The sequence below is a fragment of the Eulemur rufifrons genome, chromosome 14 (assembly GCF_041146395.1).
Source record: "Eulemur rufifrons isolate Redbay chromosome 14, OSU_ERuf_1, whole genome shotgun sequence".
Lineage (NCBI taxonomy): Eukaryota > Metazoa > Chordata > Mammalia > Primates > Lemuridae > Eulemur > Eulemur rufifrons.
This window is the reverse complement of record NC_090996.1, coordinates 11591176-11616491: the sequence shown is the minus strand read 5'-3', so window position 1 is coordinate 11616491 and position 25316 is coordinate 11591176. Positions and strand designations below refer to the sequence as shown.

General features: G+C 42.5%; 1 protein-coding gene across 2 annotated transcripts in view; it reads left to right on the top strand.

Annotated features, from left to right (window-relative positions):
• TRRAP (transformation/transcription domain associated protein) overlaps window positions 1–25316 on the top strand; it is a 115921-nt gene that overhangs the window by 14202 nt on the left and 76403 nt on the right. Inside the window, exons 8-25 of one of the 2 annotated variants that reach the window (XM_069486546.1) lie at window positions 122–247; window positions 1863–1940; window positions 2134–2222; window positions 3077–3173; window positions 4845–4983; window positions 8888–8966; window positions 9747–9981; window positions 10748–11114; window positions 11205–11302; window positions 11792–11986; window positions 12447–12638; window positions 14556–14721; window positions 16757–17013; window positions 19017–19217; window positions 22313–22464; window positions 22802–23001; window positions 24367–24584; window positions 24690–24887. In XM_069486546.1, coding sequence (XP_069342647.1) covers window positions 122–247; window positions 1863–1940; window positions 2134–2222; window positions 3077–3173; window positions 4845–4983; window positions 8888–8966; window positions 9747–9981; window positions 10748–11114; window positions 11205–11302; window positions 11792–11986; window positions 12447–12638; window positions 14556–14721; window positions 16757–17013; window positions 19017–19217; window positions 22313–22464; window positions 22802–23001; window positions 24367–24584; window positions 24690–24887 — 3087 coding nt within the window. Of the gene's footprint in view, window positions 1–121; window positions 248–1862; window positions 1941–2133; window positions 2223–3076; window positions 3174–4844; window positions 4984–8887; window positions 8967–9746; window positions 9982–10747; window positions 11115–11204; window positions 11303–11791; window positions 11987–12446; window positions 12639–14555; window positions 14722–16756; window positions 17014–19016; window positions 19218–22312; window positions 22465–22801; window positions 23002–24366; window positions 24585–24689; window positions 24888–25316 lie in introns of those variants that run through there. The other variant, XM_069486547.1, reaches the window with a different exon arrangement.

The window sequence follows — 25316 nt, the reverse complement described above, 5'->3', positions numbered from 1 at the left end:
GGGACTGGTGCGACATAGACATGTAGAATATTTTGGTTTCTTCCACCAAATGTCCGGTGTATTTTATGACGGAACAATGTGTTTTACTTTAGGAAGAACTATTTCTATTCTTTCTTTGTAGAACCGCTATTTTGAGAACCCTCAGGTGATCCCTGAGAACACAGTCCCTCCCCCAGAAATGGTTGGTATGATAACGACGATTGCTGTGAAGGTCAATCCCGAGCGTGAGGACAGTGAGACACGAACAGTAAGTGTCTCATTTGTTTTGTTGACTGAGTTGTTTCTATCTGTGGCTCTAGTAGTGGAGATACTGACCTTATGGGCCACTTAAGTCTTGTCTTTTTTTTCCTTAAATACGTGGAGGCATTTAAGCTACATAAACAAACATATGCCCGGCAGAGCATCGTTGGTCCTGCCACGCAGCCTGGAAGTGGTAAAAATGAGCTGTCCGGGGGCGTCCTTGATGCCAGGCTGTAAAGATGAGATCGTAACCAAAACCCAGGCTCAGCTGCTGGGAAGAGCAGCAGGTGGGCTCGGGGCCTCTGCTCTGTCCCTTATCTCTGAGTCTTTTGACATTGATAGCATCCCTTATAACTGCAGATAAAATTGCAGTTCAGTGACTGAGGGTGCAGGCTCTGGGCAGAGAGCTCCAGTGTGGTGTCCCAGGGCTACCACGTGGGTTTTCTGACTCTAGGAAAGTTCATGAACCTGCGTTCTGACCTTATTTTCCCTCTCATTGTCTGAAAAACCTGTCTCATGGAATTTTGTGAAGGTAATGCTGGTATTATCTGCAGGTAATGTCCTGTATCGTATTTGTAGTGTCCGCCACATAGGTAACACGTACTGAGCATTTACTGTGACAGTTTTGTGATTGAATTAAGGATATTTTATCATCCATATTTGTTTCACTGAAATGGTTGTACGTAAGGTTTCACTTTGTGCTAGGATGAATAAGAAACCAAGTTGTGAATGAAGCTTTCGTTCTTCTTCTTTTTTTTTTTTTTTTTTTTTTGAGACAGAGTCTCACTCTGTTGCCCAGGCTAGAGTGAGTGCCGTGGCGTTAGCCTAGCTCACAGCAACCTCAAACTCCTAAGCTCAAGCGATCCTCCTGTCTCAGCCTCCCGAGTAGCTGGGACTACAGGCATGCACCACCATGCCCGGCTAATTTTTTCTATATATATATTTTTAGCTGTCCATATAATTTCTTTCTATTTTTAGTAGAGATGGGGTCTCGCTCTTGCTCAGGCTGGTCTCGAACTCCTGAGCTCAAACGATCCGCCCACCTCGGCCTCCCAGAGTGCTAGGATTACAGGCGTGAGCCACCGCGCCCGGCCTCGTTCTTCTTGAATTAGAAACTTGTTTTCTGAGTATCATTCCTTTGTATTTCTTTTTTTCCTTGTCTGTTCACATCCATTGCCCGTTTGTATTTTGTCTGACATTTTCCTTGCCTGTTTTACGAGTCCTTAATATATTAAGACTAATTTTTTTATATCTATAGTAAGCATTTTCCATTTACAAATCTCTTTGAATAAAATTGCTGGGTAAATTGTGCTTTTTGCTGTTCTTTTAAGTAAGTAAAATAATAAATACTGGTGATTTGAATCTCTAAGTTAAGACATATTTTCTGGAAGTTTTTACTAGTGATTATGTAGAAAAACATAAAAACCTTTATATTAAGTGCTAGTTTTGTATACTTGGTTTTCAACACAATTTGGATCTTTCATTGCAGATACTTACAAAGATGTGTAAGTGTTTTCCCTTCCCTCTAATTCAGTGCGGGTGATGCTTAATCGTGGACACTGGGTGGGACTATTTTAAAGGCCACAGCAATCACCACAGTCACACCTGTTTCTATCTTGTAGCATTCCATCATTCCAAGAGGATCACTTTCTCTGAAAGTGTTAGCAGAATTGCCCATTATTGTTGTTTTAATGTATCAGGTACGTGTATTGCTTACTAGTTTCTTGGGTTTTTTGGCTTCTCACTTTATGACAAAATTGATGTCTAACTTTCTGTGGCAAAAAATTGTGTGTGATACACGCATGCTAACTAATGCAATGATTCTTTGGTACATCAAGTTATTTTGTTATAGCAGAGTATAGAAGCATGAAAATCTGATATGTTTGCTTTTAGCTTTACAAACTGAACATCCACAATGTTGTTGCTGAATTCGTGCCATTGATCATGAACACCATTGCAATTCAGGTGTCTGCACAAGCCAGGTGAGATTTCACTATAGCCGGCTACCAGGATGCTTTGATTCCAAGTAAAAATACATTTGCTGTGGCCATTCTTAAGACAGGAAAGTTATGAGTGATAAAATTTTGGTAAAATTATATGCATTTTTGACTTTTTGAACTTCTGTTTCAATGATGATAGTTACAGTTGTTTTAGTTCTTTATTTTGAAAATATGAGATAATATCCTGGTTTTTGGTTTCTTATAAATTTAGAAATATAATATCAGGCATTACTATGCTCATTGATATTTATGGATATCCAAGCCTTTCTCACCTTCAAGCCTTTGTTCTTACTGTTCCTTTCAGCATGAGTGTTAGAATGTTCTTTTTCCCTTTGATTCCCCCTCACCCTTCATCTCTGAATAGGCTGTATGCATCCTCTGAAGCCTCTCAATGAAGACTTTTCTCAAACTTGCTAGCATTCCTCCAAAAACCATTTTACTTACTGTTGACTTGGAGCCTACCTGGCTGAGTCATTTGAGGGCAGGACCTGAGGAGGGTCAGCTCTGATCACCTGTATGGCCTTCGTGCAGGGTCTTGCATTGAGCAGATGGTGCACTGATTCTCTCTGCTGACTGAGGGGGTCCATCTAGCACTGATTTGCTGTAAGTGCTGTGAAATGGTTTGGCAAACTACCTGAGTTTTGGCTCTTAAGTCCTTTATGTTACTTGGAACTGCATAGAAGTGTAGAAGCATTTACTATTGTTGCTGTGCTATTCTGGTCTGTGTAGAAATCAAACAATCTTTTGGGCATAGTAATTGTTACAGGCTTTTAATTAATACTAATGTCACCCAAAGTGAGAGCTAATATTGCAAATTTTATTCATTTCTCATTCAGGCAACATAAGCTTTACAACAAGGAGTTGTATGCTGACTTCATTGCTGCTCAGATTAAAACACTGTCATTTTTAGCTTATATCATCAGAATTTACCAGGTAAAGTCATGGACTTTTGTTTTATGTCAGGTTTACTGAGATATAATTTATATATAATAAAATTCACCTTTTGTGGGTGTACAGTTCTATGAATTGACAAATACAGTTGGTAATCACCAACACATCAAAATGTAGAATATTCCTATGACTCCCCAAAATTCCCTTGTGTACATTTGTGGTCAATTTCTTTCTTCGACCTCCAGTCCCTGGCAAACACTGATTTATTTTCTGGCTCAATAGTTTTATCTTTTCCAGAATGTCATATAAATGGAATCGTATAGTATATAGTGTATGTAACCTTTTGAGTCTGGCCTTTTTCACTTAGCAGTAATACTGAGATTCATTCTGGTTATTTTATTGGTAATACATTACTTTTTATTGCTGAGTGGTTGTCTTTGTTTGCTTGGCAGCCTTAACAAAATACCATAGACTAGGTGGTTTAGACAACAGCAGAAATTTATTTTTTTTTTTTTTGGAACCTGGAGGTCTAAGATTAAGGTTCTGGTTTCTGGTGAGGGCTTTCTTCTGGCTTGCAGACAGCTGCCTTCCTGCTGTGTCCTCAAATGGTGAACAGAAAGAGAGAGGGAGAGAGATTTCTCTCTATTCTTCCTTTTATAGGGCCATAGTCCTATTGGATTAGGGCCCCACCATTATGGCCTCATTTTTTTTTTTTTCTTTTGAGATGGGGTCTTTGTCGCCTGGACTAGAGTGCAGTGGTGTCATCATAGCTCACTGCAACCTCAAACTCCTGGGCTCAAGGGATCCTCCTGCCTTAGCTTCTCAAGTTGCTGGGACTACAGGCATGTGCCACCATGCCCGGCTGATTTTTCTATTTTTTGTAGCATCAAGGTCTTTCTGTGTTGCTCAGGCTGGTCTGAGCACCAGCCACCAAGCCCGGCCCTTATCACCTCATTTAACTTTAATTAATTCCCAAAAACCCTGTCCTTGGGCTGGACCCCATCTCTATAAAAAATAGAAAAATCAGCCAGGCATGGTGGCACATGTCTGTAGTCCCAGCTATTCCGGAGGCTGAGGCAGGAGGATCCCTTGAGCCTAGGAGTTAGAGTGGTTGTGAGCTAGGCTGATGCCCCAACACTCTTGCCCAAGTCTATCTCCAAAAAAAAAGGAGGGGGGGACATTTGGTTTAAACAATTTAAATTAGGTACCCCTTGATATTTTAGTCTGCTTGAGTTATCTTGGTGAATTTCCTTCTTAAGATGCCTCAGAAGGTGATTGTAAATTAGAGTTGTCTCTGGTTCATTCACAAGTTACACTAACAGGATGACTAGGTAAAAAGCATTTACTTTTAAAAAACACTTGCCATATTTAATTGCCCTCCCCCCTCCTTTCTTTTCCCTAATAATGAAGCAATACATAGTCACTGTTGAAAGTTGGGAAATAGAGAAAAGGCCAAAGAACACACCCACAATCCTGCTGTGTAAAAGAAACTGCTATATACGTGGCTGTACAGATTTCCAGTGTGGCATTGTACACAGCTGCACACACACACTATTTAAAACTTTTTGGATATTGTTTAGTAGGCCTGCTACTTCATGAGGGCTGTTGGAGTGAAGCTGAGTCTTACTGAATTTCTCAAAAGCTAGTACAATTTGGATTTTTCTTAACAATCACCTATCAGTGACACTGTTGTTTAACTCCTTATTTTTCTAGGAGTTAGTGACTAAGTACTCTCAGCAGATGGTGAAAGGAATGCTACAGTTACTGTCAAATTGTCCAGCAGAGACCGCACACCTCAGAAAGGAGCTTCTGATTGCTGCAAAACACATCCTCACCACAGAGCTGAGAAACCGTATGTCCATGTCCGTCTCGTCTTGTCTGAATGCTGGCATGAGTCCCGCAGCCGTCTGGGGGGACTCGGTCGTGCTGCTGAGTGTCCACGTGTCCTTGCTTTCTTGATGGCCTCTCGGGTTTATTTATTCTTTCCCCTCTTTACTCCACCTCTCCACCTCCCCTCTCCCTGATCACCTGCCCCCCCCCGCCCCCCCTTCTCTCTTTTTATCTTCTTAACAGTCTCATAGTTAATGTGATTATTCTTGGCATAGCTTACACTCCTGAGTAACTCTTGATACTTTACTGCCTTTGTGTGTATCTTTTGAAGTTGCAAATAGCCATTTGCTTACGCACTCACAGCTAGCTATCTTTAAAAGGTGAGCAAAAACTTTTTATTCTCTGTGCTGTGAAAAATGACAGATTGGTTGTTTTTACGGCACAAGGTTGATACTTGCTTTTTGCTAATCTGATAATTACACTTTTTCAGTTAATCATATTGTTTTATAATCTTTTAGTACTTTGCATATTTGATACGTCCAAAGTGTTAGGTTGAAGTTATATATTAATTGTTTAGAGATGATAATAATTTTCCTCAATTATTTTTCATGTTAAAAGTTCTATTTGCGGGCAGGCGTGGTAGCTCACGCCTGAAATCTTAGCACTCTGGGAGGCCGAGGTGGGTGGATCGTTTGAGCTCAGGAGTTTAAGACCAGCCTGAGCAAGAGCGAGACCCCATCTCTACCAAAAATAGAAAGAAATTAGCCAGACAACTAAAAATATATAGAAAAATTAGCCGGGTATGGTGGCGCATGCCTGTAGTCCCAGCTACTCGGGAGGCTGAGGCAGGAGAATTGCTTAAGCCCAGGAGTTTGAGGTTGCTGTGAGCTAGGCTGACGCCACGGCACTCACTCACTCTAGCCTGGGCAACAAAGTGAGACTCTGTCTCAAAAAAAAAAAAAAAAAAAAAAAGTTCTATTTGCCACAGTGTGTAAATCAGAACATACGTAAAACTGAGATTGGGCTTCCTTACAATAGTATTTAAACATGAAAGGGGCCGGGCGCGGTGGCTCACGCCTGTAATCCTAGCACTCTGGGAGGCCGAGGTGGGCGGATCGTTTGAGCTCAGGAGTTCGAGACCAGCCTGAGCAAGAGCGAGACCCCATCTCTACTAAAAATAGAAAGAAATTATATGGACAGCTAAAAATATATATAGAAAAAATTAGCCGGGCATGGTGGTGCATGCCTGTAGTCCCAGCTACTCGGGAGGCTGAGACAGGAGGATCGCTTAAGCCCAGGAGTTTGAGGTTGCTGTGAGCTAGGCTGACGCCACGGCACTCACTCTAGCCTGGGCAACAGAGTGAGACTCTGTCTCAAAAAAAAAAAAAATAAAATAAAAAAAAAATAAAAATAAACATGAAAGGAAGGATATAGTTTAAGTGCTTACATGTGAGTTAATACAGTAAAGCTTAAGTATTTTTGTGCTATTAAAGTAAAAATTATAGTGTGACCATTGCATGTGGATATAGCTGAAAACAATATAGATATTTTTAAAACGCTTTTGTTAAATTCACATTTAGCAAAGTGCACAAAAGAAATGTGCAATTTTACCAAAAATTACAGAACAGACACTTGCCTGAGGATCACCTAGGCTGTGGAATAGAGCATTGCCAGCGCTCAGTCCCTGCTCTGGAGGTGTCCAGAGCTGACTGCCGTTTGACTTGTCCGGTGGCAACTTCCTTTGCTGTTTATGGTTTCTCCTATGTCTTCATCTCAGAACAATATCCAAATAGAATTTTAAGTGGAACATTTTGTAATCTGTTTACTGAAGTGGATGAGTTATACCTCAAGTGCCATTCTCAGGTGACTTTTCCAGTATTCCTGCCATGCAAGTAAGGATATTGAAGGTGTTTTGGGGACCTGTGTAGCAGGAGGCTTCTGCTGTTGACGTGCTGACAGGTTACAAACCTTTATCATGCTCACCAGGTAACCCCTGTTCCATCACTGCACAAGGAGGCTCCCTTTTGAGGCCATAAAGCTTGGTTTTGATCTGTGTTACCAGCTCACCAAGATGGCTGGGTTCCCAAGCTGCTACTCTCTCAGGTTTGATCAGGTTAGACTTGTTGAATTCAATTCAGCTTTTCAAGTTTTCCATGTTTTTAGCCTCTGTACTGGTTGGCTTGTTTTTTTTTTTTTTTTTTTTTTTTTTCCTCTAATACGATATTATAGGACACTTTATTTGAAGCCCATCATAGTTGCTGGGACTTAAGTAATAGCATTACATCTCAAAAAAGTTTTGATTGAGGCCGGGCGCGGTGGCTCACGCCTGTAATCATAGCACTCTGGGAGGCCAAGGTGGGTGGATCGCTCAAGGTCAGGAGTTCGAGACCAGCCTGAGCAAGAGCGAGACCCCGTCTCTACCAAAAATAGAAAGAAATTATATGGACAATTAAAAATATATATATATATAGAAAAATTAGCCGGGCATGGTGGCGCATGCCTGTAGTCCCAGCTACTCGGGAGGCTGAGGCAGGAGGATCGCTTGAGCCCAGGAGTTTGAGGTTGCTGTGAGCTAGGCTGATGCCATGGCACTCACTCTAGCCTGGGCAACAAAGTGAGACTCTGTCTCAAAAAAAAAAAAAAAAAAAAGTTTTGATTGAAGTAAACAATTAAAGAATTCTGCTAAATGTTAACCATGATTATTATAAAATAAAAAAAATGTATGTTACAGTTAAAATTTCCACATCCGATAACATTTTCTCTTAGCCTAACTTCTTTAGCATCTGGGAAAAAAAAGTATTTATCAGTAACCCATTTGCACTAATTCTGAAGAGCCAGTGGTTTGAGAAAACCTGAGTGTTCAACAAGTTCCACCTTTTCCCAGAGATTCTGATTTTGGGCCATGGAGAGGATCTGGAAACCAGTGGTTGTACAGTTTAATTTCCTGTAAATTCTCCCATTACTTGTGATTTTTACCTGTCCCTTAGCTGGTCTTGCAGCGTTTGGTGTCTGAGTCCTTTGCATCCTCCTGTGCCTCCTTTGTCTTGGCCACTTCACTGAGGACAGTGCAGGCACGTTCTGTCCTCTGACCTCAGAAGGGACTGCTCGTTGCTGCTTTCATTTGGCAACTCCCTGCACTGCCCTGCTTTGAAAATTACCCAGAGATCTTGTGCATCTTGTGCAGAACCTAAGCATCCTTTTGGATGTTTGTGGCCCGAGGGAAGAGTGGAAATGCTGTCGCTGCTCTGTCCGCACATCCTCAGAAGTGTGACTTGTCCTTGAGTGGCGACCAGCTGTTTCTATGGAACCCTGGTAGGTTCAGGCCTGCAGGGGAGCAGAGAAACTTTGAGGATGGTCCTACCTGCAGGATTAGAGCAAGAGAGGAGCCCCAGTGAGATTCTGGTCAGCCTCATCCAGGGAGTGGGGAATTATCACTCGGGACCCAGGCCTATGAGAAGGTTGTAAAAATTCCTAGATTAAATGGAGAAACATCCTTAGTTCTTCATCATGAGTAACGATAAAACCTTTAAGATGTATGACTTCAAGGTGGTAGATAAAGGGGGCATTTAGAAGATACTGTCCCCTTCTCCAGATGGGTTTGAGTGGATGGTGGCAGCTTTTTTGGACAGTGGAATGTGCCTCCAGTGAAGTATCGGGAGCGGGGTCTCTACCAGGGTCCACAAAGCTCACTTTATCCATTCTCTGATACTGGCCGTGACCCTGACTGCATCTTTGGTGGGTGGCTTTTGTGGCTCAGCAAAGCCTCTGCCTTACAGTGAGACAACTTGTGCACCTTTCTGGTCTCCTCTCTGCCCCTCTTCAGGCCTGGATTGCATAGCAGACTGGCTACTATGAAAGCACTGTGAAGTAATTTAATGCGTAATTGGTTTTGTTAGTGATATATGCAATGGGTATTTGTCTTCTAGAGTTCATTCCTTGCATGGACAAGCTGTTTGATGAATCCATACTAATTGGCTCAGGATATACTGCTCGAGAGACTCTAAGGTACAAGATTAAACGAATGATGTTGGTTAAATGCCAGGGGCGGTGATTATTGGCATTTAGTGTTATGAGTGTTACAACACACAACATGCTGTTGGGCCTTGACTCACCTATTGAATTTAGAATTGCAGGATTTTTAGAAAGGTCTTAGGTTGCTTTTTGTGCTTTAGCTTAAAAGAAGGAATCAAAATAATTGTCTTGACTTAAATCATAGATAAAACTCTATCTGACTTTATTAATTTTTTTGTTTTCTATACAATTCATCTTTTTTTAATTATAAAAAAATATTTGGGCTTGATGGCTCACGTCTATAATCCCAGTACTTTGGGAGGCTGAGGTAGGAGGATTGCTTGAGCCCAGGAGTTTAAGACCGGCTTGGGCAACGTAGTGAGACTCCATCTCTACAAAAAATTTAAAAAGTTAACAAGGTGTGGTGGCATGCACCTGTAGTCCTAGCTGCTCAGAAGGCTGAGTCAGGAGGATCATGTGAACCCAGGAGAGTTCAAGTTTGTGGTGAGCTGTGATGATGCCACTGCACTCTAGCCTGGGGGACAGAGTGAGACCCTGTCTCTTTAATAAAAAAAAAAAAAAAAGACAAGGCTTGAGCCATTTAGTCATGTAATTGGGAGAGAGTGATAGAGGGGAAACAGAGACCATACGGAATGTGTCCCAGGTAGCCATGCTGTCCCAGTGGTGGTGTTCCTGGGGCAGGTAGTGACACACATGGTGGCCTGCAAGTATGGCCACTTGGCAGTGAACACTAGTGGAGGTCTCTGCCCGCAGGCCCCTCGCCTACAGCACACTGGCTGACCTCGTGCACCACGTTCGGCAGCACCTGCCCCTCAGCGACCTCTCCCTCGCCGTCCAGCTCTTTGCCAAGAACATCGACGACGAGTCCCTGCCCAGCAGCATTCAGACCATGTCCTGCAAGCTCCTGCTCAACCTGGTGGACTGCATCCGCTCTAAGAGCGAGCAGGAGAGTGGCAACGGGAGAGACGTCCTGATGCGGATGCTGGAGGTGGGGGCCCTTCTGAGAGACACCATCTCCCCCCCACCCCCCCCAGCTCTCCATCCTGCCCCTTGATAACTTGTACAAGGGCTATACTGGCAAGGTTATGGGGTGGCTCGATCACCAAGCTTGATCCCGGGAGTAAGAATGTCTGGGTTCAAATCCCGGCTCCCCCATTCACAGCACACTTGGTCGTGCCTAGGCAAGATGCTTACCTTCTCTGTGCCGCTTTATTCATCTTTTAACCATAATCAGAGTGTCTTCCTCATAGGGTCACTGTGAGAGTTAAGTAAAACAATGCACAAAAGCTCTTAGCATACTTGCTGAGAGTTATTTTCTGGTTTTATAATAGACAAGTTAGCTGTGGACATCTCTGGGGAGATACCCAGGTGAGTGCCTAGCTGAGGGATACAGTTAGTTCCCCAGGCCAGTGGGTGAGGGTGGGAGCCTGGAGGGAAGAGGCCACCAGCCTGGGGTGAAATCCGGGCCCTGCTTGTCACACCAGTTCCTCAGCTTTCCTGAGCCAGACTTTTCCACGCGTAAAATGGGGACAGCAATTGGACAGAAAGTAGAGCATTTCTTTTCCTTTATTCCTGGCACAAAGGAGGTGCTCGGACATTATCAGCCTTACCCCTGTTTTGTTAGGAGAATAAGCAGAAGGACATCAGCAGGTGGTTTCAGTGTCATCATATTTTTCTGTCATCCAAAAGGGCAGTTTGGCTTACTGAAGAAGAATGAGTTTTGTCTTCTCCCTCGATTTTTCTCTGCCCACTAGGTATTTGTTCTCAAATTCCACACCATTGCTCGGTACCAGCTCTCTGCCATCTTTAAGAAGTGCAAGCCTCAGTCAGAACTCGGAGCCGTGGAAGCAGCTCTGCCCGGGGTGCCCACTGCTCCTGCTGCCCCGGGCCCTGCCCCCTCCCCAGCCCCCACCCCCGCCCCACCTCCACCCCCGCTCCCACCCCCCACCCCAGCCACCCCTGTGACCCCAGCCCCCGTGCCTCCCTTTGAGAAGCAAGGAGAAAAAGATAAGGAAGACAAGCAGACGTTCCAGGTCACAGATTGCCGCAGTTTGGTGAAAACCTTGGTCTGTGGTGTCAAGACGATCACGTGGGGTATAACATCCTGTAAAGCACCTGGTGGTAATTCTGCTCTTGAATTATTTACATAAACGACATTTTTAATAAAATGGGCTTTATTCAAGTTAACTTAATATGCTATCTCTTTTCCAGAAGCTCAGTTTATTCCCAACAAGCAGTTACAACCCAAAGAGACACAAATTTACATAAAACTTGTGAAATATGCGATGCAAGCTTTAGATATTTATCAGGTAAGGAATTGCCCTCAAACCAGCCCGTTGCATATGGAAAATGCCTTTTAGAATGAAGATGTTAGTGATGGAATAGGTCTTGAGATATCTGTTATTATTTGGATGGTCTGTGGTGTTTATATGTCCACCTTTGCTTTTGTTCTGCACCTTAGTGTTGCACTTATGGTGAGAATTCTCATTTATATTTAATAAAAGTCTGAATGTGTGCATTTTGTGGGGCAGATGGTATGAACGGAGCGCAATAGAAACATAAGATTTAAGTTTACTAATTTTCCTAGTCTGAACACCTAAAGTATTTTTTAAAAAATTCTTTTGTAAAATTAAAGTGAGAAAGAATTTAAAAGATTTGGTGGGGGTGGGGGTACATTTATTATCTAATTCTAGTGCTCTATTTTAAGTGTGCAGTTGATCTGATTATATAATGGAATATATTCAGAGAAGTTCAGTTCTAAGGCCTGTGGGTGTGGTTCTTTCTTTTCCTTGTACTAGGTCCAGATAGCGGGAAACGGTCAAACATACATTCGTGTCGCAAACTGCCAGACTGTTCGAATGAAGGAAGAGAAGGAGGTGTTGGAACACTTCGCTGGTGTGTTCACGATGATGAATCCTTTAACATTTAAAGAAATCTTTCAAACTACAGTCCCTTATATGGTGGAAAGAATCTCAAAAAATTACGCTCTTCAGGTATAAAACTCCTTTTGTATGTTCTTTCAACATTAACTTTGCAGTTTTTTATGGATTGAATACTTCGTGTTTCATTTAATTTGAGGATTTTAAGAATAATGCACCTAAGGATGTGCTTGCAGAGCAAAATTTGGAGAAATATTAGGCCGTAATGTTTGAAAAAAGTTTTCAAAAGATGCAGATGCTTTGGACCAGTTCCTTTCATTGGGAGAAATTAAATATGTATTAAACGTAGCCCTTGGTATTTGATGGTGAGAGTGAATGAAATAACAGGTGAAATACTTGAAGCAAACTGTTTTTCTCAATGCTCAGCAAATCCACTTTTTCCTTTGGTGGATAGTTAAATTTCCTGGAGTGTCTGGTGTAGGTTCTGTTTTGTTTTGGAAAAGCTCATTACTTTGTCTTAAAGCTGTTTTGAGGAAGAGATTATTTTTGTCACATGCATCTCTTGTTTTGATAGATTGTTGCCAATTCCTTCTTGGCAAATCCTACTACCTCTGCTCTGTTTGCTACAATTCTGGTGGAATATCTCCTTGATCGCCTGCCAGAAATGGGCTCCAACGTAGAGCTCTCCAACCTGTACCTCAAGCTGTTTAAGTTGGTCTTTGGCTCCGTCTCCCTCTTTGCAGCTGAAAATGAACAAATGCTCAAGGTAAAGTTCATTCAGATTTAAGTAGTACATGTAGTCAGGGATTTTTGTGTTGTTTCCTAATTCTTGTTTTCACTTCTGAACAGAAACTGTGGTGACTCTTTTTATCTGTAAAATGCTCTTTGAATTAATAAATATTTATGACAAATAAGGGCCAAGTGTGAAATACATTTTAAGTATTTCTAAACAGAGCTTAATTTATCTGGTATCTTAAAGTGAAAAATTAAGAACTATTCTGGTAAGTGTGGTGTGGTGTTATTAATGTTGCTTATTAAAAACTCAGTTTCCTTTTCTGGATTATAAAAGTAAAATAAGAGCATGTTATTCTTAAGTGATGAAAAATAATATTCTACAAGGAAAAAATGTCTTCATGTACCTCTCCAATCCAAAGAGAAACAGCCTACTGTGTGATGGTTGATTACATCAACCTTTACTCGGGTTTTGTGTCTTCTCTGTTCATACTCTGTACAGCAATATGTACATAGCACATTTCAGGACTATTTGCTTATTTTTCCCTTTTAAATCAAGAGTTCTAATCAGTTTGTGTTCCTTTATTAAAATCATCTTAGAGAAGATGTCTCATCACACATTTTTCTAGATGACTAATCCTATATAATTGGATCTCATCAGTAATTTGATTCTAGCCAGTGGCTACAACGTATATCACTCACTAAAAGCAGCAGCTGGTGGAATAAAAACCTTATAAAAATGCACTTCCACTTGTGGCAAAATATTTTAATTCTTACAGAAAGTTGAGTATTATCACTAGTTGTGACTAAAGAGAGATGTTTTCCCATAGGGGAAAATTTGAAGATGGAGACAAGAGCCATTCTTTATGGAGTAACGGTGCAGATGGTGATACGGAGCCCCACTATGTGACACTTTCCTGGTTGTTTTTCAGTTATGTAGTAATCTGTTCCCAACAACCTTAACATTACTTTTGTATTAATATAAGGAAAATACTCAGTTTTTTAAAGTTATAAAATATTTAATCATAATCTGTGTTCATATAATTCAGTATCTTCAAATCAATTTTTGCTAACATTAGATACAAGTATACAGAACAACAGCAAAAAAACAAAATAAAACCTAACAGGATAAACCTAATGTTAGAATATTGCTCAAGAAAAATATTCAAGGAGTAAATTTCATAGAACTTTTTTGTCAAAAAATAATATATAGTTCTGTAAAATAAATATATCACGCCATATACAGTCATATACAGTAATATATTTGAAACTGTATCAGTGACTTAAACCAACAGTTTACAGTTCACTTTATATATGCAAAAAAATTTCATGTTAAATTTAGTCTGTGCTGTGTCAAAAGCAGGATTTGAAGTACAATATAAAAAGCCAATGTGATTTAAAATGCAAAAGTTACCATGATGTAATAAAGGGATTCTTTTTTAATTAAAGAAAGATCCGTATAAACACATTGTTCCATTAAGTCTTCCAAAACCCTATAATCTCAAACGTCTTTTGAGGTTCTTTCACACTTTGCCTACATCTTATTTGATTGGTAGTACAGTTTCTATTCCTATAGGTAACGTTTTGCATTTAGATTGTTCTAGGAAATAGGCTTCTTTAATCTTGTTGACTATGTAGTCCTATAAAGGAGTGACCCTACCCACAAGAACCACACAGACCAGCGAGTTCCTGTTGCATGTTGTCTATACAACATCATGTAACTGTGGAGTAAGGATAAATGCTCTTTTCCTAGCTAAACTGGTGGAAACCAACATGTACTTTAAGAGAAATTAATTTGAGTCAAATAAAGGTCGGAAAGTTCTTGTTTTGTTTTTTCTTTTGGAATAAACTCATCAGAATTGCCTTTCATTGCTGTTGGATTGCACTGATGCTTCGGCTTGAGTCTGAGAGTGTAGACTCTCCACTAATCTGCCTTTTCTCCACCCTGCAGCCTCACCTACACAAGATTGTGAACAGCTCGATGGAGCTCGCACAGACTGCCAAGGAGCCCTACAACTACTTCCTGTTGCTCCGGGCACTGTTCCGCTCTATTGGTGGAGGTAGCCATGATCTCCTGTATCAGGAGTTTCTGCCTCTCCTCCCAAACCTCCTGCAAGGTCAGAGCGGTGACGGGTTGCCTTTTAGTTTTGTGTGTGTGCATGTATCTGTCTGTCTTTGATTGCTGGAGTTCATCCTGTGTACCCCATGAAGGTCATGGTTGGTGGGGTGGGACGTGTGTGCGTGTATGTTACATATCCACCCTACCCCTGCCGCCAGCTTCTTTAAAGGCAATGGGACTTTGAAGGGAGCCCTGTTGGGCACGGGCTCTTCCCTTCCTGCTCAGCATTGAATGGGATTTGGAAGGTTTTAGGTACCTGGTTAGGACTTGGTTGCATTTGTATAGTATTTGGTAAGCATCTAGAAAAAAATTGGTTTCTAGTGGTGTAGTAAGATCAGGATCCCTAGATTGAAAGAGAATCAGAACAAAAAGGAAAAAGTAAGTCACAAAGCTGATTTACAGTCAATATATATTTTCATCTAGTTTCTAATCTGCATAACCAGGATCCTATAATTCCTATATAATTAGGAATGCTCTCACGGTACATAGTTAAAGGGGATCTTGAGCCCATTGAATATTTATGGGCTACAAACTGATTGGAAACACTACCTCAGGAATTAATCTTATTTTGGTAAATTGAGCTCTTGACAAGGGATTGACTTTCTCGTGTATTTTCCTTGCAAATTCCTTAAAGAGAAGAGTGAGATTATATACTCAGGAGGCAACTGGGATATACTTGAATATGTTGAAATAAAATGGTCATTTAAAAAAAATGAAAATACAAAACCAAAACATAAATAAAATGTCCATAAATCTGCCATGGTAGGGGCTTCATGTGGTCCATAATCAGGGTTCATATTTAACCCCATCTCTAGTCCCCAAGGCCTTTGTTGTTCTCAGTCTGATTTCTTCCTCCTGTGTCCTCTCTGCTGTTCCCAAGCTTGTTCTCCCTCCTAGTCTCATTAACGCTGATCCGCTGCTGGGAACTTGGCCGTGTGCCCTGTGCTCATCACCTTTTCCTTGGGATTCTGTCTCTGGTTCTGCTGCAGTGTGGTGCCTCCCCTGATAACTCCTCTTTTCTCTGAGCTCTCTTCTCTCGCACTGCTGCCCTGTGCTACGCAGGACACGCCCAGTCTCGGTCCACTGTTACACGCGGTTCTCTTTCTAGCTGGTCTCCTGTCCCTCGGTGGGAAGGGCTCAGGGAGGAAGGAACTCAGTAAATCCTTGATTATCCCTGTGAAGTGTAGGGGGCTCAACTTTGTAAGGAGGAGGCTCCTCTCCATTTATAATAAACAAAAATTGATTTTAAAAAATATTTATTTTAGAGCATAGACCTCAGTTTGGTCTACTGGAAGCCTGAAAAGATATAAACTTTGAACTTGAGGTGAAAGCATCATTTTGAAGGCTGAGTCTTTAGGTTGGGCTTGTTAATAGTATAACGTGATTTTTTAAAAAGATAATTTATAATATGAAGTTATAAGGATATAATATAATTTTAATTACTATTTATAATAATTACAGCCTGTTGTTGCCACTACAAAAGAGATTATGAATGCACTTATAGAACTGATTTAACTGATAGGGTATATTATTATAAGGGCACAAAAAGTCTTTCTATAACCTTGTGGGTTTTTTTTTGGGTTTTTTTTTGTTTTTTTTTTCTTGAGACAGATTCCTGCTCTGTTGCCGGGGCTAGCATGCCATGGCATCACTGTAGCTCACAGCAACTTCAAACTCTCCTGGGCCCAGGCCATCCTCCTGCCTCAGCCTCCCCAGTAGCTGGGACTACAGGCGCGAACCACCACGCCTGGCTAAGTTTTTCTATTTTTTCGTTGCCCAGCTAATTTTTTTTTTCTATTTTTGATAGAGATGGGGTCTTGGTCTTGCTCAGGCTGGTCTTGAACTCCTGAGCTCAAGCAATCCTCTGCCTCAGCCTCTGACAGTGCTAGGATTACAGGCATGAGCCACCGTGCCCGGCCTATAATCTTGATGATGTTTACAATAAAAGGTGGATTGGTTATTTTTTACAGTTAACTTTGGCATGTGTCTGGAAAGTAACGTCCCTCTCTGACGCTCTCAAACCCTGTGTCCAGGACTGAACATGTTGCAGAGCGGCCTGCACAAGCAGCACATGAAGGATCTCTTTGTGGAGCTGTGTCTCACCGTGCCTGTGCGGCTGAGCTCTCTCTTGCCTTATCTGCCCATGTTAATGGATCCCTTGGTGTCCGCACTCAATGGGTCTCAGACGTTGGTCAGCCAAGGCCTGAGGACTCTGGAGTTGTGTGTGGACAACCTGCAGCCTGACTTCCTGTATGACCACATTCAGCCTGTCCGCGCAGAGCTCATGCAGGTAAGTCTGAGTTCACTTGAGTGCCAGCAGGGGGCATTGGATGCTCACAGTAGCTACTTGTTACTGAGCAGTTTGGATGAGTTGTTCCTCCGGGAGCGATGGGCCGCCACTGGGCTCTCTGCTACATGGAGTGATGTGACTTTGCACTTATTTTGTGAATCTTCTAATGTGTTAAAAGGAAATACTATAGATCATGAATAGATATTTGTTGTGCAGTATTGCCTCTTTTTCAGAGAACTTTCACAAGTGTTATATTCTTATTAAGTTGATGACTTAAGGAGGCAGGTGTTAGGTTACTATATGGCCACCGTTGCTTCCAGCAAAAACCTTTCTTTATTCATGAAAGAGCTTCCATTGCATAATAAAGGGATGCGGACTCCAGAGGGAAGGAATAGGTATCTGCCCACCCCACCTTAAGAGACACAGAACAGCTAGTAAAGGAGGTAGTTTTGAAGATACTTATGTATTTGTTCATTAAAATTCGCAAGTTACAGTTAGATTTTTCCTTCATGTTTTGCTGTTACTGGTTTGTGATGTGATTGATAATTGTCAGAGGGTTAGGCTGTCTGTTTATTCATCTGCCTGTTTAGTGTAGAGTATTTGACCCCAAATAGGGGTTGGAACAGCAGCTGTATATGATGGAAGCTAATAACTCCTAGGGGACAGGAGTCTCTGGAGACCGCAACTTGGACTTGGGGTTAAGGTTGGGAGACTTTGTCTGCCTATCCTGAGATTTAGATCTTGGGCTTCATATAGGCTGGAAGAAGATGGCGTAGGGGGTGGGTCAGAGTTGGCTCTCCCTGCCGTCTACATGAGGATTGACAAGAGCCTGCCTTTAGAACAGCACTGTTGGTTCTAGAAGGCAGACCTTGGTCCTGACCCAGTGTGCATGAGCAGCATGTGGGAGGAGGCAGAGGTGGGTTCTTGAGCCTTCCCTCCATCCGTGGGCAGACGGCCAGAGAGAGTGAGTCAAGGCCACTGTCACCCACGCTCCAGAGGAGCAGCACAGTGTCAGTCTCTCCCGGTCCCATCAGCAGCTCAGGCCAAGCTTGTTCTCAGTGACACCTACTCCTGGGGGAGTGTAGCAGAACCCCTCTCCTGAGGATTCGTGAGGATTGGGTGGGCCAGGTGAAGGGTGGGTGAGGTGAGGGGACTTAGACTCCACCTTTCCAATAATTACTAAGGAGAAGCCTGTTTGGACCTATAGGAACGCAAGAGAAATTGGAATTTTGCTTGATTTAGAGAAAAGTACCAAGATTTTATGTTAAGTTTGACTATTGCTAGACACATATATTTGACATTGTTACAGAAGGTGATTTAAGAAAATCGACTTAAATCGTGAACTATGGTAATTTTTAGGACTTCTGATAATTTAAATGAGAAAACATGGGGAAATTTACAGAGTTTTTTGAGACAGTTGAGTGTGAGTGTTCCTTAGGTGAGGGTACCTGTTAACTTATTTATTCCCTGTAGTCCTGTAATGCAGGTGACATTATGATCCATGTTTTTCCCCTTTGCCATCCTGTAAGATTTGAAATGTACAAGATAATTTATATATCATATTTGTAAGTTACAAAGCCTAATAGATAGAAGTAAAAACCTGAGAGCTCATGATCTAACCCCAGGACTAGAACTTGGCCAGCATATTGCATCTTCCTCTGTATTCTTCCCCTCCCATTTTGTATTGCATGTGCCTGAACAACACGTTGTTTAGTTTTCTTGCTTTTGAGCTATGCAGCATTTGTAGTGTGCTTCTATTTGTACTATGGGAGCCTGGAAGAACATTTATATCTGCATATTTTTGTAAAGACGTAAAATTTCCTTGGAAGGACACACAAGAGCAATAACATTGGTCTCCCCAAAGAAGGGGAAACTGTTTAGGGGACAAAGATGGCAGGAAGGATTGTTGCTCTATAGTGTTTCATCACTTTCGAATTTTGATTTGTGAACTGTGTGAACGTTTTGCCTTGGAAGGATTTTAACAAAAGCATGCTGATTTTTAGGCTTTGTGGCGCACCTTACGCAATCCTGCTGACAGCATCTCCCACGTGGCCTATCGTGTCCTTGGTAAATTTGGTGGCAGTAACAGGAAGATGTTGAAGGAATCCCAGAAGCTGCACTATGTTGTGACAGAAGTTCAAGGCCCCAGCATTACAGTGGAGTTTTCCGATTGTAAAGCATCTCTTCAGCTCCCAATGGAGAAGGTAAATTTGGAAGTCTTTGGGGAGCTTTGTGAAGATACTATGTTTCATTTTAAGAAAGTTAATTTTTAATTGAAAATAAGATGGTTTTTTTGGGAGGGAATTTCTAACTTGGAGTAGAACAAGGTTTATCTGGTGATGAGCGTGGTTGGCGAGGGGCTTTCAGAACCTTGTGGGTTTTTCAGAACACTGGGAGGCTGTGCAGGGTGCTGCCCTGATAGCTTGGGACCCTTGAGCAGTCTCATCTTTCCTGATGACTGGGAGGTGACACCAGCCCATCCCACCTTGAACTCTTAGTCTCTTAATGCCCAACGGGCTTTACATCAAGTGTTGTTGAGAACCCAAGTGGGTTCCATGCTTGTCTGTCATCCCTGTCACCCCCAGCACCTCGTTTTCTCCCCTTCTCTGTGCAAACATAACTCATGCTCTCTCCTCCTGGCTCTTATCCCACTGGCGACAGCTCTTGGGTCTCTCTCACGTACTTTAGAAACTCCCATTTTATTGTGTAAAAAGTGAACAAATAAACTGTCCCCAACATTTTGCTGGAGTATTTGCTCCGCTCCCTTTGCTTTGTCTGTATTGAAAGTGATTTCTCCCCCACCTCTCTTTCCTGGTCCTTCGTCAGTATCTTCAGGTTGTCACATTTGCTTTTCCCCCTTGTTATGTCAGCAGGCTTTTCTGCAGTGTAGCATAGCACTTGTTACTGTGTCTTTTCAGGACAGTTATCTAGTTGTTGTATGCAGGGTATTATTTTTAAGAATATGAGAGTATCCTTTTAGGTGTGCATCTGAGCGACTGGGCGTTTCGGTAAGGTGGGTGTCCGCTGGCCCTGAGCTCCTGGCCCATGTGTCTGTGGCTTGGAACCGCTCTGAGTCCTCCCTTTGCTCTGGCTGACTCTGCTCCATCTGTTGCATCAGTTTGCAGCACTGGGCATTTTTCTCTCTCTGTTTAAGAAGTTTACTCATGCAGTGGGTTCTGCGATTTTTTTTTTTTTTTTTTTTTAACTGGACTTTACTAAACATTCGTGGGGGAGGATACCCGTCATGGTAAGCATCACTCTGGAGTTGTTCTCTGTCATCTCTTCCTGTCCCCCCACTTCCTTAAGCCCGTCCTTATTCCCAGTCCTCACTCTTGCCCCATGGGGCAGTGTTGCCCTGTCTAGCCTTGGGACAGGTGCAATCTCAAGCTTGTACCCCAGAACTTCATCAAAATATTCCCTAAATCAACTTTCCTCCTAAGAGAATTTCCTCCTAAATTCTCTGTGTTTACATTTAAAATTACTCTAGTGAACAGCCTCATGCCTGTAGCACTTTCCCATATCTTAGGTTATTTCCTTGAGAGGATTCTGTTTGCTTTAGCCGTGTCAGTGGCAAGGGTGGTATTAGCAGTGAAAACTAAGGCATCTAACTTTTATTGGACATCTGCATGGAGTGAGCAGAGCAAAAAAAAAACAAACCCTTTAGAAGTAATTTTGCCCAAAAGCAACTAAAGCATGGAAGAATTTAGGTTGAGAAGATAAAAGTCTTTGAACTCTTGTAGAGACTTAACTGTGGTACCTGTCGAGGCTTCTTCCCAAGCAGGACCTGTAGGTGGGAATGGCTGAGCAGCTAAGGAGCTGGCAGGGAAAAGGGAAAGATTCTCATGGCCAAGCCAAGTACCAGTGAATTTCCGTTAAACAATTCAGCTTTTGGCACATCTTACAACCCTTTGTTCTTTTTGGCAGGTAATTGGCTCATAGCTTATGTTGATTCTTAAAAATAAAGTTTTTAAAATCAATACCACCTATTTATTAACCATCACTGACCAGATCAGAGACAGTTCTGCAGGAAGACTGATATGCTCAAGGTGGACTTACATAGTGAGGAGCCATTGTCACACTCATGTGATTGTGTGTACTGTGTGTCCCTGCGCCTGGCATGGTCTGGCCCCTTTCCTGGTTCCTCATACAGGGCCTGGGCAAATCTTTAGTTATTTTGTTTGTTTTTGAGACAAGGTCTCACTCTGTTGCCTGGGCTAGAGTACAGTGGCATCATAGCTGACAGCAACCTCAAACTCCTGGGCTCAAGCGATCCTCCTGCCTCAGCCTTCTGAGTAGCTGTTACTTCAGGTGCACAACACCATGCCTGGCTAATTTTTTCTATTTTTTGTAGAGATGGGGATCTCAGTTTGGTCTTAAACTCTTGGCCTCAAGCAATGCTCCCACTTCAGCCTCCCAAAGTGCTAGGATTATAGGCATGAGCTACCATGCCTGGCCAAATCTTTAACAAAAATTAGTTCTTTGATTTTATATGCATGTGATTATCATTAAAGTTAATGTCTTAGCTGTTTAAAGGCTTCAGATTTTGTATGTGTGTGATTGTTCGTGCCTTCCTTCCCATCTCGGTCAACCTAATGGAAATGAATAGGATCAGAATGTGTGTGTATAGCTATGTAGGTTTTCTGAAAAAGTTAATGTAAACCTTTTTTTCCTCCTAAAGAGGGAATTTAGTAAGAGCTTAAGAAAGCCATCTTTCAGTTTTGAACTTAGACACAGGAAAGTCTGTGTTCTGCAGAAAGTTCATTATTCTCATTAGGACCTTGATGAGTGTGTGGAGGACACAGAATCTAGTTTAATCCAGCAAATCTACCACAAGAGGCCTCCTGAGCTCACTTAATTTCTCTAATCTCCTCTTGGCTATATAAACCTGAAATTATTGAAGCCGGGCATGGTGGCTCACGCCTGTAATGCTAGCAACTCGAGAGGCTGAAAATTGCTTGAGCCCAGGAGTTCATGACTAGCCTGGGCAATATAGCAAGACCCTATGCCTGGGCAACAGAGTAAGACTCTGTCTCAAAAAAAAAAAAAAAAAAAAAAAGCAATTATGAAACTGCATCTTAAATGTTTTAATTTGAACTGTGCAATTCTTTATTTCATAATACTTCTGCCTCTTCCAGAAGTGTCATTTGGTGAATTACCTGTTAGGCTGTATCGGCCCACTGTGCTCTCTCAAAAGAAAATATGCATTAAGAGTCTTTAGGGTGCTGCAAATGCTTTCAGTGAAAGCTTTTCAAAATCATTTAGTTTCAGTGGAAGCTGTATTTTCCGCGTTCCTTTGCAGGCCATTGAGACCGCTCTGGACTGCCTGAAAAGCGCCAACACGGAGCCCTACTACCGGAGGCAGGCGTGGGAGGTGATCAGGTGCTTCCTCGTGGCCATGATGAGCCTGGAGGACAACAAGCACGCGCTCTACCAGCTGCTTGCGCACCCCAAGTACGTCGGTCATTTCACCCTCTGTGATGGGTGGACCTCACTTTCAGGAATTAGGGATAGAGAGAACCTCTCAGGCTTCTGAGTGTCCTGATTTATTGGCTGTGCACATATTAGGCAGAATATATTTGATGTCTCTTGAACCACTGGCTACCATTGTTCACAATGAAATTCATATTTGAGTCCAGCTATTGCTGACTTTAAAGCAGAGAAGTTGACTCCCCCAGGCCTGTCTAAATAAGAGGGAAGTGAGTAGGTTGGAAGTAAAAATACAAGTCATGGTGGAATCATCAGCTCAGGAGTTCGGTGTCGTGATGCTAGCCTTAATTTTGTCTTTCAGCTTTACAGAAAAGACCATACCCAACGTCATCATATCACATCGGTACAAAGCACAGGACACCCCAGCCCGGAAGACGTTTGAGCAGGCCCTGACCGGGGCCTTCATGTCTGCCGTCATTAAGGACCTGCGGCCCAGCGCCCTGCCCTTTGTGGCCAGCTTGATCCGCCACTATACGATGGTGGCAGTTGCTCAGCAGTGCGGTGAGTATGGGGACCCACTAGGGCAAAGAAGTAGACATTTGACATCTTCAGGGTGCTTCTAAAACTTGGTCGGGACATTCTGTTGTTTTAGAGAAACTGGCTTTGGCTAATAGATTTTGGGCTTTTGTTTTCTAATTTTCCACTTACTACATTGATAAAGGTGATTGGTGTTTTAGTGGTGGGTGCTGTATCAACTTGAAAGTTATTACCAAGCTTTGTCTGTAAAATACAGCCGGTTTAATCATTTGGTCCCTTTATACTCTTTGTATACGAATACTTTTTAATGTGCTGCATGGAAAACAGCTATGGTCACACTCATTACTGTTATTCCTCTGCCTGGTTGTGGTTTCCAAGGCCGGTCTACCCCTCTGCTCCATCACCTGCTCTCTAGCCAGCTCCTCATCTTCTCCCCTGCAGGGTTTATTCCTCCTCCCAGGACAGTCACCCAGGCTATTTGTCCTGCCTAGACCGGGTATGCACCTCTGCTTTGCTGGCTCTCACCCTCTTGGTGATGAAGGACCAATTGTGTTCATTTTTATTTCCAATCGATTGCAGACAATACCTTTGTAAAAGACAATACACGTGTCATGACACTGCCAGTTGCTGTGTAAGTTTCTGAAAACTTACCTGAATTTTGGCATCTCCTCCCAGGCCAGTAACAGTTAGTCTGCAGACCACACTTGAGTAGCTCAGCTCCAGTTTGTGTCCTCGGAGCTTCCTCACCTGAGGTCAACAGGCAGAACACGTAGAACTTTCCCCCTTTTAACTCCTCTTGGCCTGAACAGTCAACACTATATAGTTTAGTGCTTCGATTATTTCTCAGTGTTTCCTCTGTGTCAACATTGTCTTTCCAACAAAACTAACGCTCTGTAACTTCCATCTTGCCTGGTGCTGGTACCTGTGAGGCATTAACTGGTAGTTGCTGTGGCTGACTGTTCTCCGACTATGTGTGTTCTCTGTCACAGCTGTATGCTGTCGGGTTTTGTTGTTATTTGTATGTCAGGAATGTCTAGAGCATTACGCATAGTCATTCCCATGCTGTGCCCCTTGGCCTTTTAATGGTTTTTTAAAAAAGATACCTGATTGTGGTTCTCATTTTAAATTAATACATTTTTGAGTTGTGATTGACAAAATCTGAAAACAATACACTATATCATGGAAAACATTTAGAAAATAGCCTTAGTGGGAATCAGACCACTTAGTTACAAATAATTGGTAGTTTACCAGAAGTTGGTTTAAGGTTTCAGTGCTGGCTTTTATTGACTTACTAACCTCAAAGAAAGCATGAAGTAGCTTTGCGATTTAAGGGGACAAGAATGATCATGTAAGTGAACTTTCTCACATGCCCTCTACCTCTCCTTTTAGGTCCTTTCTTGCTCCCTTGCTACCAGGTGGGCAGCCAGCCCAGCACAGCCATGTTTCACAGTGAAGAAAATGGGTCGAAAGGAATGGATCCCTTGGTCCTTATTGACGCGATAGCTATCTGTATGGCATATGAAGAAAAGGAACTTTGCAAAATCGGGGAGGTGGCCCTAGCTGTGATATTTGACGTTGCAAGTATCATCCTGGGCTCAAAGGAGAGGGTAAGGAAGGATTGAGGAGCATCTTCTGATTTGAGGGGTGTTCATGCTTGAGACTGGTGGTTTAAGAATTGCAATAACATATTATGGTCTGTTGCTTTTCTCTAGGCGTGCCAGCTGCCCCTGTTTTCATACATCGTGGAGCGCTTGTGTGCGTGTTGTTACGAGCAGGCGTGGTACGCAAAGCTGGGGGGCGTGGTGTCCATTAAGTTTCTCATGGAGAGGCTACCTCTCACTTGGGTGCTCCAGAACCAGCAGACGTTCCTCAAAGCGCTTCTCTTTGTCATGATGGACTTAACGGGAGAGGTAGGTGACGGGCGGCCCCACACCTAACCGTGCTGTTTTCAAGAAGCTAATTGCTGGAGAGCAGTTAGGATGAGACAGTTCTGCAAATGTGCTGTCCTAGCAGATATCACTACAGCATCTTTAATGAAAGGACTGCTCAGAACCCCCACAGGCTTTCTCTGGGTGTCTCAATAGCTGTTTGCCTTGATAAGGAACAGTCGCAGGCCAGAGTACTTACCACAGTACACCTGAAACAGGGAATACAGCCTCTCATGTATTGCAAAAGTTTCCACAGGAATTGCATTCTTTATGAACCTGTGTGCAGATATGACTCACCAATAGAGCATAGTGGGCATTGCCAGCTTCTCTGTTTGCTAAATGCAAGGTCCTGTCTAGATCCGTGTTTCCTTTTCTCAGTGATGTACAGGAATTACCTGCCAGAAGGTGAAT